The following is a 14,433-nucleotide window of genomic DNA, read 5'->3' as shown; positions in this document are numbered from 1 at the left end:
AATGATGCTGATGGCCTGTGGCTCACAGACTCACCCTGCATCTTCCCTGCCCTTTAGGACTGAAACCCTTCCTGGCAGAAAGGCTCAAAATGAGGGTGCCATAAGAACTAGTCTTATCATTTCTTCAAGCTTTTTCACAGCATGTCCAGTCTGGTGGAATTGGCTTTCCTAACCTTCTGACCAGCTGGAAAAGTCCTAACAACAGCAAAATAAAAATATCTGTGGTGGAAAATAGCAAGGAATGAAATAATAAGCATTAGAGGTCAAGCTTGGATCCTTGAAAAGTTTGTATTAACCAATGGCAAAGCATTAAAATAAATAAACTTATCCTTTAGCTATAAAAAGAAAACAAACAATACTTGAGACACCCAAGTGACATGGTTGGGAGGATGTACAAATTCACAGACAGCTCTCACACACAGCATATATGAAAAGTTGCCTGATTTGCTCCTGTTCCAGAAGCCTGGAGTCAGACTTGATAAACACAAATAGCCTCATTTGTTCCAAGTTTTGACCTGGTGCCTGACAACCAATTACTAAACCACACTGCTCTACCTCAGCTAGAAAGGAACCTTCTCAACTGTCTCACAAACTGGTTTCTGTCTGTTTAAAAGATGGATACATGTTGCTTAACTATATTTTTGGCCTGCAAGAGTAAAGGCTTTTTCTCAGATGGCCGAATTTAATAGCATATTATACATCAAAAACATTCAGATGTTCAACCTGGTTGCAGTATGCATACACTACAACATAAATTATTTGCTTATATAATGCAGGGCTGTAATCTTCCACAGCATGCAGGCATGCTAATGATCTTACACAGGGACAACACAAGATGAAAGAATGAAGTATTTCATCACCAAGGACAATTTATCTTGCCTACATTCATGGAAGAAGGCTATGGGAGGTCATCTTCTTACACGTTTCCCTTTCACAACAAAAAAGACAATCATCAGTTTTCATCAGGGAAGACTTGTCCTTTCTCTTGTACCACATGACTTTCCTGTCCCATCCACCAAACACAGCACTGATATCAACCGAGTAACTACATGGTATTGTCTGGCACAAAGATTTACAAGGGGTAATAGAAATGCTCAAATTTGAGATGCAACCCTTAAGGACCTACCCACGTCAAAAGAACCTAACACATGTTTTATCTACCAGCTTAATGGCTTGCACTTGAAACTGATGAAGGTCTTCAAAAGTGACCATCTGAAACTGTTGTTTCATGAGAAAACTCAGCGAAAGCTTGACAGAATAAAGAATTTCCAGAGGAAGAGAAAGCTCCATTTTAAGTGCCTTAAGGAAGCCCTGATTCTGTAAAGTCCATCAATATCCCACAGCTCACCCAAAGGCATGTTCAAAGTCTTTGGCGTAAGCAGCTGATCACCCAGGGAAAGGCAAAGAGAATTTTGGCAGAGGATGAGATACGGTGCCAGCATTTCTGATGCAGTAAGAGTGACTCTACCACACATCTGTTTCTCTGTGAGAGGCTGAATCTGCCTGTGACAAGGTCAATTTTGAGAAAGGTTGGTATTAAAAGATTATGCTCCCTCCATCCTCTCACCAAGGTTATGCTAATTATTTCAGGGGAGCAAAGGAATTCTTTGATCCTCCAAGTCCTCCTTCCCTCACAAGGTGACTCTGGCTGCCGGCACAGCACCCAGAGGAATGGCACAGCATATCCTAATTCCATAATTGTGGAATTAGCCATTTTCAACCTTGAAATTTAACCTTAAGAAATTGAGTATGCAGTAATCCCCATAATCCAGGCCTCTACACCTGTCCCTCTTCCAACTAATCTCACCACCCTTCACCATGACACATCTTAATTTAGAGTCCTATCAGCTAAGGTCAGTGTGTAAGTGGATGCTCAGGAGTTGCAACAAGTTATTTGTCACACGGTGGGACCAATTGCTTTGTGAACTCTGCAAGATACAGAAATATCAGCAGTGAGCAGAGCCCTTCGCCAGCCGCGCACAAATGATCTTTACAAACGTTCTAGGAAGCAGCGAGGAGAAGGGATAAATTAATAAATAAATCAATATGTGTAGCGTAGCCCTGGATAATGCGATCTGCTGGTATTAAGTTTTTTCCTGAAGGAGTTAAGCATATATCAGCTGCTCTACATTAAACCGAGCTGGCATTTTAAATCATGCAAATTAGCTGAGCTCCCACCCATTCCAGCCCAGCATTCAGCAGCACTGCTGCAAACGATGCAAAGTACTGGCCAAACCAAGCCCTGCCATTTCAGCTGCTGTCAGGGAGGAGAGGAGGAGGCAGGGTGGGTAGTGGCTCTGAGTGATGCTGCAGCTATTCACAAGATGGTTTGCAAGAGCTTCCTTCCACCACAAGTATTGTCTGCATGACCAAAACACACCCATGAGCATGGAAAGCCTGGGGCTTTTATCCGTTGAAAATCCATTTATATATGCTACTAAGAACCACTGAAAAATTATTTAAAATTCAATTATTTGCCAGTGGAACACTGAAATTTCAAATCTCTCTTTGCTTAATGCTGCACAATAAACACTGAGTGGATCTGACGGGTCAACAGCTCAGAAACGCTGACACAGCAGCCAAGGATGGCATCAGTCCCCTCCATCATGTCCAACACCAGTGGATATTTCTCAGACTGTAAAGGGAACAGATGAAAATCTGTATTTATTCAACACAAAACCCTCTTCTGCTGAACCTGAGAGCACTCAGGAGGCAATAAAGAGGGCTAAATCTTTCTTAGTTCACACTGCTGTGACCAAGAGATTAAGTTTCAGCACAAAGCTGAAACACTGAAAGGAGAGTGAAGGATCTGCTATTAAGAAGTCTAGGAGCTCCACAGACTTTTAAAAATTACTATTTCAGGTTCCTTGTTGACCTGCTCAACAAGGGGAAGGTGGAATTCATTCTTGCATCAAAAATAAGGTAAACTGCCTTGCTAATCCAACCTGGTAAACCAACCCACCAGTGGTGGTGACCCATGGGCACAACATCCACCACACAACATTGCATCTTGGTGGCTGCACCACCCATCACCCCACATGGTCCAAACCCTACCAGGGAAAGGCCAAAAGGCATCTTACAGGCAGGAAAGGAAAATCTACATTGCTGCAATGTGGGAAGTTGGTATCTGACTGCTTGGAAACAGGATCCTAGGCAACCACTGCTCTTCCCTCTTGAAAAACAGAAAGCGGTTTAATTCAGTGAAATAAAGCAAATTCATTACAATTTCCCTGGAGAGGCTCTGTAGGGATGAACAGGATGCTGCTGCCTCCACTTTCCAGCTCCGTGCTAGAGGACCTGGCACCTTTCTGCCAGCTTTCTTTGGCAATGCCCATCTGGCACATTACCATGGAGGATCAGACCCCTGTGTGCTCCCCAGCCCATCCCAGAGGAGTAAGATGCAGCAATGCCAAAAATACTCCTTCCCAAAATAATCCATCCCAGTTAAGCCCCAGACAAGTCTGGAATACATGTGGCTGTCCTGAGAAGCAGACTGATCCCTGGTTATTGAGCAAGAAAAGCAAAAGCCATTTCTAAGCTATTGCATAAAATGGTAAATGCACATTCGATCTTGAAACAACATGTTACATTTCTTGACCACTTTTGAAGACTTAAATATCCATAGGGCTCTGGCAAATGGAGAATAATTTAAAGTGGAATCAAATTCGTCTCACCAGACTGATCCACTAATTATAGTCTCCATCAGCTGCAATCAAAGTTGCCCATTGATCTTCGTGGATCAAAATGTCAGTACTGAAGTTACCTGTAGTTTCCAACAGTGGGCATGGCTCAAGTGGAGATGGCTAAAGAAAACAGGAATCTGCTTCTAAATATTTGTTTCAAAATATACAAGTGTAACAAAGTCTCAGTACCCATACTCACCATAAAATGTCACACAAGCTAGACCAGCAACATGAAATCCCACCAGGGTATTCATTTTGTTCTACCAATGGGCAAGTATATAGAATTAACAGATGGCAGAAAAAGACAGTATAATAATTTCTGGTCAGCATTTCCAGCAGAAGATAAGCAATCCTATCAGGGAAGATCCCCTCATTGCATGACACAAAAAGGTACGACTACAACAGTCTTCACAACTGAGAATGTCACTCCATGAGGCATAAAATACATAAAATTAGAATTCCAGCCTATCACACACCTCTTCCACTTCTCCCAAGAGCAAAGCATGGGTGTCCTCAGACAGCTGTTCTAGAAGATGTTCTTCCTAAAGAACTCTGAAAAGTCTAGCTGCTTTGGCTAAAAGGCCTTGTCAGCTCCTACAGTGTTACCTGGGAGATGAGGGAGAACATGGAAATGTTAGGGAAGTTGGTTCAACCCTTTGGTTTGGAGAAAGTGGAACCAAGCCAACAAGACCCCAGCACTGAGAAAAGCTACTGCAGCAGCCAGAGAGTAAGCCAGCCTGTCAAGGGCTGGGTTAGGGTTTTTATTTATTTATGGATTACATTTTTCATGAGAAAGCCTGAATGTGTATAACTAGGTCACTTTGTTCAGCAGGTGAGACAAACATCTCTGGGTTTCTCCAAGAAGGCTTCACAGCCCAGTAATGCCAAGGTACTTTTGGATTATACTATGGCTGTCATTACGTAAAGGACAAGACAGAAGAAATGGACCAATATCAGTGACATGTCAGGTAAAATAAAGACAATTAGGGACTCCTTCCAACTGTGAAAGAAAAGGATACGGCAACTTGTAGCCACAGCTGTAGAGACAAAATAAAACACACAGGGGAAAGGACTTAAGGAAACGTCCAAGAGATGAACACAGGCTAAAAAAATGCAAGTAAACAAGACATTGTCAAAATATGATAATATGACAGTCCAAAACTCAACATGCACAGGAGAAAAAGTCCTGGTAAAAGTGCATTTTCAAATAAAGAATTTGGGTATTTTTTTCCTTTCAGGCATTGTTTTCCCACACATTGCTTCAAATTCTAAAATAACCCAAAATTAAAATGAAAAATAATCCAAGGGTAACACACCCAAAAATACTTTCAAGAGGCAAAAATAGGTGGAATGAGAATAAAACTTCAGATCTCAGCCTGTTTTAAAATAAGAAGTGACCTGTTTTCTCATTTATTTTAATAGGTGGTTTATTTGTTTTAAGTTTTAGCAGTTATTTCCATGCCTATGCTTTGCAAAACTGAAGAAACTGAGACTGTTTCCACAAACTATTTCAGAAAAAACAATTTACAGATAAAATTAGAGGCATACAACTAAGTGCCAAGTGTTTGACTGAATTCCAGTTCTTGGTGAATGGAAAACCAGCAGCTTCCTGTTACAAAATGTACCAACAGTTCATGTCTAATAATACACATAATATCTAACCATTTATATACTTCAAATATAGATGTTTCTAAAAATAACACTAAAGCAGGGTATTTTTAGCCAGGTGAATTTCTCAGAAGAATGAGATTCTACAGTTTGCTGCAAGGAAAAAATAGATTAATGGGTTAAAGTTTTAAGAGCATCTCTTGATTTATACCAAAATAAAAAGTAGAAAGTTTAGCTCCAAGGCTTCAAGAAGCAAAATAACAAATAGGAAAAAAGGTCAAGAGCAGAACACACATCCTTTCATTAAAGGCCCAGCTATTGCTTAATTCACAAATGTATCTTCTTAAACAGCACTTACAATATTTATTCTGTTGCAAATTTAATAAGTTCAAGCAAAATAATTATTGTTTTAAGCACCTCCTTAATTTCTTACACTTTGGTAAGAACAGGGAACTTGTAGGCTAGAAGCATTAAAATACTGTACAAATTATTCAGAGATTTAAACCTAGTGAGGAGACAATCTGGACAGTGAAATTACAGAGTAGACAATGTTTCTCAAAGGACTCTTAAAAGGAAATTAAAACCAGCCAATACCAATTACCAATTATCCTTAATTTCCAAAACCCAGAACTTAATCCATGCTATCTCAATCAATAAAGGCTTTCTTTTCTGATACCATCTGGATAGGCAAAAAGAGCACAAGTGGTGTTGGTCTCATCATTTTATTTCTTTTTGGTACTTCTCAGATACTTGAAACTTGGGAAAGGTTCATGATTTGTTTACCAGACCCCTTTACAATTTGATTTTTTTTTTTTCTTTTTGAGAACTAAAGCTCAGGTTCAGTGCCAGCAGATTTCAAAAGCAGTATCTGTTTTCTTCTCTACTAATATCCTTGTACCTCTTTCTGCTTGGGTGTCACCGTGCATCAAGTGTCACAGCAGAAGGTGATAAAAATCACTTGCTAAAACAGGGACAAAGAAAGTGAGAGTGTTCACTTAAGAAATTCAACTTCATGGAGTAAGTTAACAGTTTCAAGGACAGAAGGAGAACACACAGACACCATATGCATGAGCATTTTGAGCTGTTAACAAGTAGCAGCAAAGGAGAAAGATAATCTAGTATCAGGGGACTAGCTAGTAATTTTCTAGAGAACTGCGGACTTTGTAACCTTGGCTAAATTTCTTTGTGCCTCAGACACTCATTTAATAAATGGTCTCCATAAAATAAGAACGATATCCCTACCTCTAAGGGGTGCTCTTAGGTTAAGCATATGCCAATTTTCAAGCCAGATAGTTAGATAGACTGTCAAAAGTAAGAGGGGGGAAAAAACCCACATTTTCCAGTATGATAAAAAAACAAATGGAACTTTGAGTGCAAGTAACCCTTTGCATATTCTAAATGAAAACCCAATGATTAAGGAACCTCCTGAATTTATAGTGCAATGTTACACTTGTTGTTCAAATGCAGAGCTTTAGAAAAGGTAGCTCTTTATATGAAAAGACAAAACACTGAAAAATCCATGTTAATCATCACAATAAAACAACTTTGGAATTGTTTCCTTGTTATCTATCTGGGAACACTTCATCTGGAGCAACCTCCCAACAATTAAATATTTTTCATTATGTATCTAAAAATATATCAAACCCACTGTAATCATAACTAGAAGAAGAATTTGGCTACTCGATAGCCTCAAATTGCTTACAGTGTGTAAAAAAAGAGTCCATCATAAAGGAAGATACAGCACAGGCCTTTTTGTAGGAATGTACTTAGGTACATAACTATAATCATATGAACAAGCTCATTAGTACCAATTGCACATTTATTTTGTGCTTATGTATTTTGATAACCTGATTCTATAGCTTTTCTTAGCTTCTCACAGCTGCAGTAAAATCTATCCTTTGTTCACATCCTAAACGCGACCCCATTTGGTTTCTTCCGATTGCAAAAAGCGATCTTTTATGTGAAAGTTATCAGTATGATTGACCACATTTCTCATAATTTCGTTTATAATTAGCTCAGCAGTCATAGCGAGACCAAATTTCACACCACTGAGGCAGCTCACGCGATGGCGCTGAAACCAATCGATGTTCATCTGACTTTAGATTGGGTCCAGATAAAGATTTGCTTGATCTCTGTCCCTTCTGCAAGCTGGTTCAGCATTAGAACTGTGAAACCCAGGATCACACACAAAAATGGCTAATGCATGTGAGAAGGGAAGGCATAATTTCTCTGCAATATGCTCCATAAATCTTTCTCTCTATGAAGCTTCACATTAGCAAGACAGTGATACAGAGGTTTAAACAGCTCCTGGTAAAGTTAATTAAAATATAGAAAAGTAATTACTAGTATCTGAATTATGTGGCTTCATTTGGATTGCTAATGGCATGAGCACAAGGGGAGTGAGGCAGAGAAGGGAAACTGATAGCCAGCAGATCATGGGGCACGTGTGGCTCATCAGTTGATGTGAGCCTAAATTTGAAGTGTGGAAAAAAACTGGAGGAACCTATTAAGTTAATCAGTTTGAGAGCAGTGCACAGCTGACTGAAAAACTCCCTGGAACGTGCCAGCAGCATGCCACCAACCTGGGAATGGCTATCCACTAGATTTATTTGTGGGGAGTTGTAACGGAGCTTCCATACCCTTGTCATTACTTGGACCACAGAATGGGCAATGAGGAAAAAAACAGAGATGTTTTTAATCTCGACAGGTGTGGCAAATGCATTTGGAGCACACCCCAGGTGTAGATGACCTTGACAAATTAGGAAAGAAGAACTAAATCACTAGGAGAAAAATCTAGTGTAAGACTAGAAAACCGGGACATCTAGAACACCTCAGAACCAGACCACCCCAGATCCAGGCTGCCCAACTCAACAAGATCTTCACAAACTGGGAAAACAATATGAAGAAAAATCTAGCTGAGCAAGATAGCTTGTTTCAGACAATGACATCTAAGCAGTTTTAAACTGAATTCCTTTAAAAAAAGGAGTCTAGGGAAACTGAAAATGTTCAGTAGATAGCACAAGAAGTTGCAAGAGTTCTAGAAATCCTAGGCTTTGTCTAGTGCAGGGAAAGAGAAAAGTGAAGGAGAACATCACAGCCAGTGAGCACCTGCCTGCCAGGTCCACCAGGAGAGGGCAATTGTCCGGTTTTCAGCAAATGAATATTGCAAAGAAGTTTGCAAAGAAATACAAATTCCTACCCCCACCCCTCCCAGCCAAACTAAGCACAATTACGGGTAATTGCTGAACATATGTATTTTAAACCCAGGTTAAACAGATGTCTCTTAACTTGAAATGTTTTAGTGGAAGGGTGGGACCAACCATTTAGCAAGGTCCTGGTGCCTTTAGTCCTGCTTCAGTTACTGCAGATACAAACAGTGATTATTTTCTAGGTTCTCTGGAGAAAAAAAATCAAGAAGCAGGAGAATACAACCTAGCAGCAATAACTACAGTAATTAAATCCACGATCTCCTTCAGTGACATTCACAATAACATGGCAGCAGACTCTATGCCTGTATGGCATCTTCCTTCTTGCATCTGCACGAACAATCATACCATGCCCACAGACTGCTAACTGGCAATGACTTCTCTCTCAAATAACTAATGCAAATTTAGTAGCCAAATGCATCCAACTTTTTCAGAATCACTGAGAAATACCATTTTGTAGATGAGAGATCACAATCTTGCTATCTACTCGATGGAAGTTTCTCTGGTAACTAAGTTAAATATTTCCAAAACAATTCTCTCTAAAGATGGGTACAATTTATTGGCGGTGTTTTCAAATTAGACAAAATAAGCACCAGTGCAACAGTCGGTTACCGTTGTGCACAACACAGGGGATTTAATATGGAAAAACAGAGTGTGTATATCAGTAACAGTAAAACAGGAATGATACTGCCATGATTCATCGACCTAAGATTTCCTACTAGCATCTACACTGGGCTTGATGCTAAAACCCTCAGACCTTTCTTTGGAAAGTGCCTCTGAAATACTCTGAAGTATGCTTTTTATAAATTGCACAGTATTTTAAAAAACACACTGCCCTTATAAGGCCTTAAGGCACGAAATTTCCAGTTATAAAATCCAGCTTACACATGTAAAACCATATCAAGAGGAACGAAATTAGCAAAACATTTAGAAGTTTTCACTGATACCACATTTGCGAGCAGGACAGGACATCTTTATTTTCAGCAAGTTTTTTTTTTTTTTTAATTGGTACTTTAATGAATACCACCTACAGTACTCATATTCCCTGAAGAATCAGGTTCAAGAAAGGTACCACCTGGCACCGAAAAAGCTCATGAAGCTTTGCAGTGGTGTGTAAGTGGCTTGAAACATGCTAACCCAGCATGAGAACATGGTCTGGTACCCTCACATGGTGGCTTCTGGACTATGCACTAGACACAGCCTCTTCTCCAGAATAATCAATCAAATAAGCCACTAAATTTTGTATTATGTAGTGCAAAAAGGACCCACTTTAATGGGATTAAGAACAACTCCTTGAAATGCTCCCAGAACCAAGAGAATTGATCCAAGTGATACAATCTCTCTCTCATTCTCCCTCCGCCCACACAGGAGGGAGGATATGATGTCCTTCCTTGTGGGCTGAAAATTCTGCACAGGGACCAAGATCTACAGATGATAGGTGCCAAAATAATTGGCATTGGTCCAACTTGTGGATCCAAACTCTGAAGTCTACTGTAAGAATATAACTTCCCTCCCTCACAGGTGATGCCAGGTGCCTGCACAGTAAAATGGTGAGGGTCACATTGGTGCTTCAGATAAACCACCCAGAGAAGCAAAGTGACCACCCTCAGATTCTCAAGATATCCAGACCTGGTGCAGTGTTCAAGACTAAACCTTACCAGGCACATTATCAGAAAGCACTTCTATACCTGAATGCAGCTGAAGGTCTTCCAAGATAAAAGTACTTCAGTGCTGACATATCACCTGGCAGCTGTCTATCCATCCTGTTCCTCCTCCCTTGGCAGGGAGGAACAGCAGGAAAAGGAACGAACAGTGCCCTTGATACAACACATCTGGAAAAATCTCCCTCTAGATATCAACTGGCATTCCAAATGGCAATTCCTTGAATGGCAAAACCCTGCACTGCTTTTGTGGACAAAGGATCAAAGCTGGATCAATAAGACCAACAAAAAAATGACTGTGTTTATTCAAGAAAATAGACAGTGAAAAAAGCCTCACTGATTCACACCTTAAAAGGTGCTGGTCATCTGCTCAGACTGCCAGCCAGAGGAGGTTACTGAGAATACAAAGCTTAAGATCTCTCCTGATGCTGAAGTAATTAAAAACGCAAAATTATCTGACATTTCTTTAGCCAAAATCACTCCCTGTTCAAGTATAACAAGTTAGCATCAAGACCCTTTCACCATCATGCTACAAAACATGGGGTTTGTTCCACATCACTGTAAGGGTTAAAACCACCATAGTGTTGCCCTTACTACTGCAAAGAGCTCCCACTGGCAGGATCTCTGTGAGCATAATCTGTTACAAGATGAGAAAGTGTTTCTGAATAACAACCACTTTTTCAGCAATGAAGATTTCTATGCAGAAACCATGGCATGTGTGAGAGAAAGGGGAGCAGATAATGAGATTTTGCTGACCTTTCATAATCACAAGGACAGACGCAGGCACAAGTGAGAGAGAGCACTTGATTCTCTTGTAAGGGCAAGATGTGATGCACAGGTTGGTCTGTCTGCTGCCACTACCCTGCATCAATGCTTGGCTGTCTTCTTTTCCTGCTCTCAATCCCTCAGGAACTGCTCCAGTCCTATCTGTCTGGCCTGAGCAGCTCAGTACGTCACCCTGTCTACCAGCAATGAAAGTGCAGCATATCCTGAAATCGGGGCAAGCGGTCAAACATGCCCCAATCAGTAGGCACACTCATCTGAAGGGAACAGGGTTAGGAGGCCACAGATTTCAGAATCTAGGTGGTAGGGATGATCCATTATTCCTCAAAGAAGGGAAAAACCAGGTAGACTATCTGTCATCGTTTCCCTCTCTCAGCATAATGGTATCACCTTCCACCGGGCTCGGATATTGGCAGAAGCAGCATGTAACATATATGGCTGTTGCCAAAATACATCACAGGGCTGTACAGCCATCTCTGTACCACAGCAATCAATTGTGCTTGCTGCAGCAGCCCATCTGCTCTGCTCCCTCCGTAGCACAGTAACACACACGCTGTGCCCACGCTGCTGCAGAGCTAACCGGGGCACAGCAGTGCAGGGCAGTCCCAGCCATGCTGACAACCTCACCCTGCCCACAGAAATTAAACCAGCTGAGGAACATACATTTCTCCTCCCTATGCAGCACGCAGCATATATAAAAATACATTAGAAGACTGACACAGGTTAAAGGGAAACCTGAAATAGGTGTATTGACGATGTGCTGCATCTATGATGTCATGCACGTACAGCATTACACAGGCAATTCCACTTAAGTGTTCATTTCCTACATAATCTGTTTAATTTAGCTGCACTGAATGACATGCATATTGTAATCTAGCATCAAGCATTGCCTCCCATTCACTCCCCACACAGCTACAAACACAGAATGTTCACACAACTAGTGCTCTGGTACAGTACATGACCGAACACAAAACACATTCATGACAACCAGCAATCCTCCCCCAGCCCAGGCACACGAGTCAGCCCTTTCACTTAGCACCTACAGCAAGCACACAAAGAACACACCCCACAAACAACATCTCTACCATCTCCCTCCTGTAAATCCCCCCAAGTTCAAGCAAAGGCAACAGAGAAGGTAGCACAGGCAAGCAGCACATGCAGCCCCATCCCTCAGCACCCCACCATCAGCTCCATCATGCTGACAGAATTACACATGTCACTATGTGGAATATAAAACATCCCACCACTGCAGACAGATGCTAGCACACACACACATGCACATCCCTTCTCACACTGCTGTTTACCCCAGAAAACCTGCTGCATGCTCTCAGCACAGAAATAAATTCTCACATACACCTCCCCAGGATTTGGTGCCTGCTAACCTGTGTGTCAAATCCATTTTCTACCGAGCTACTCTTCCTTGCTGGGAGGCCATCTCCTGCGTTTTCTTGTCCATTGGAAGATTTGAGAGGAATCTGGCTGGAATACAATGGCTTCGTCACCTCCACCTTGTTCCCAAACTTCAGGTAACAGGGCTGTGGGATGGTCCTGGCCGTTGGAACATGCAGGATTGGAGCAGCGCTGTGTACGGGTTTAGGTAGTCCCGATTTCATTTTGGAGGCTACCAGGATGGCTGGCATTTTCTCTTTCTGTTCTCCTAACACGTTTCTGTCAGCAGCAGCAACAGCAGAGACAGCAGGCAGGGAGAGAGAAAAGGACACACTAGGAAGCTGTTCTACTCTAAAGCAGCCTGGTCACTGCAGAGACCTCCAAAATCAGCTAAGAACTTAAAATCAGCAATAAAACCAATTTAAAAAAACTTAAAAAAAAAAGAAAGGGAAAAAGAAAAAAAACCACACCACTTTCAGCCTAAAATATTGCCCAGCTTTATGCCAGCCTTCCACCTGTTTCCTCTAATTTTATTTTCAGTTCTTTACCACTGTCCTCTTTCCTATTTCTGCTCTGTAACTTGTTCCTTCCTTTCTCTATCTGACTCCTGCAATTTTCTTGCCTGGAAATGAGAGACTTTCACTGCATTATCTTGTCACTGCATCTCCAAAGTGAGGCAGCCTTTCGAATTTAAAAAAAAAAAAAAAAAAAAAAAAAAAAAAAAAAAAAAAAAAAAAGGGAACCTGCTGCTGCATATGCTTCCCCTTCCGTACGCACTAGAGAGTGAGCGAGCAGGATTTCCAGCTTAAGATGTCTTTCTTCAGTCTTAGCCAAGAAGCAGATGTAGCTCAGTGTGTTAATGACTGATGCCCTTGGATACGAGCCTTAGAGAATCAAGCTTCTTAAGCCTAAACAGCTGTGAACAGGACAACGATGCCGGAGCAGAAGGAGAAACGTCCACTGACAGCGATTTTAAATCAAAATATATCAGTGGCCACAAAATCTCCCGGCTCCCCCAGTGCTGAGCATAAAAAGCTGGAGGGGGGGGGGGGGAGAGAGAGAGAGAAAAAATTTAAAATGAAAGCGATTCAGCTGTGAGAGGGAAGGGAAAGCAGCCGGCAGCTCATGCTCCCTCCCGCAGTGGAGCGGGCTCCCGCCCGGCGCTGCTCGGCGCATCCCGGGGGGGCCGGGACCAGCCGGGAGGGAGGCGGCGGCTGCCCGGCCCCGCCGGCTCCGAGCGGGCAGGGCGGACCCCGGATTGGTCCTGCCCGCTCCGAGCAGGAACAAAAAAAAATAAATAAATAACGAAGAAATCTCTCCCTCTCTCCGCAGGGGGAGGAGCGGCCTCGGCTCCCGCGGCGGGCAGGGAGACCCGCGGGGCGGAGGGGTCTGGAGGGATGCTCCGGGGGCGCGACACGGAGCGGTTTCTTTTTGAAATTTGAAAAAAAAAAAAAAAATTCAAATCAAAACACCTGGAGGTGACTCATTGTTCGTGGCTTTTCGGGAAGAACTGCCGCTGCCAGCATCAACAGGAATTTGAATAAGCACAGTGAGTAATCCGGCCCTATTTTAGCAACACTTGGCTTTGGGGAGCCTTTCAGTGTCGCAGGTTCCTCTTCACGCTGCTCTGTGGATGCCAGGATCCGTTACAACCCCCGGATCCCCCATTCCTGTGTATCCTGACACATTTCAGAGCCGCACATGTTCCTGTTCCTGCACACACCTGCACCATCCTGGACAGTGGAAGGCTATCAGTGTGCAAATCAAGGCACCAAGAGATGCCTTCAGACTGTATGGGGAGCTTCAGCACCAAGATATGCAATGCCACAGTGCCCAATTTTCAGCAGGTCTGTAAGGGCAGGCAAAGGTTTTGACTTATCCCTCACTACAAGAAAGAAATCGAGGGGCTGGAATGAGTCCAGAGAAGGGAATGAAGCTGGGAATGGAGCACAAGTCTGATGAGGAGCGGCTGAGGGAGCTGGGGGGGGGCTCAGCCTGGAGAAAAGGAGGCTCAGGGGTGACCTTCTGACTCTCTACAACCCCCTGGAAGGAGACAGTAGTCACGTGGGAGTCGGGCTCTGCTCCCAAGTTACAAGTGACAGG

At 42.4% G+C, this 14,433-nt stretch overlaps 1 protein-coding gene across 3 annotated transcripts in view; it reads right to left on the bottom strand.

Annotated features, from left to right (window-relative positions):
* Positions 1 to 14,433, bottom strand: part of NAV2 (neuron navigator 2) — a gene marked incomplete at its 5' end in the record, with an annotated part of 366,989 nt that overhangs the window by 186,642 nt on the left and 165,914 nt on the right. For 2 of the 3 annotated variants that reach the window (XM_082283275.1, XM_082283276.1), the window contains one exon: positions 12,324 to 12,581. The exons of the other annotated variant lie outside the window; for it this stretch is intronic. In XM_082283275.1, coding sequence (XP_082139401.1) covers positions 12,324 to 12,581 — 258 coding nt within the window. Of the gene's footprint in view, positions 1 to 12,323; positions 12,582 to 14,433 lie in introns of those variants that run through there. 3 annotated transcript variants of the gene reach the window in all.

Source organism: Coloeus monedula (genome assembly GCF_965178545.1).
Source record: "Coloeus monedula genome assembly, chromosome: 6".
In the NCBI taxonomy this organism is placed as follows: domain Eukaryota; kingdom Metazoa; phylum Chordata; class Aves; order Passeriformes; family Corvidae; genus Coloeus; species Coloeus monedula.
Note: the sequence above shows the minus strand (reverse complement) of the source record. Positions and strands in the feature narration are given on the sequence as shown.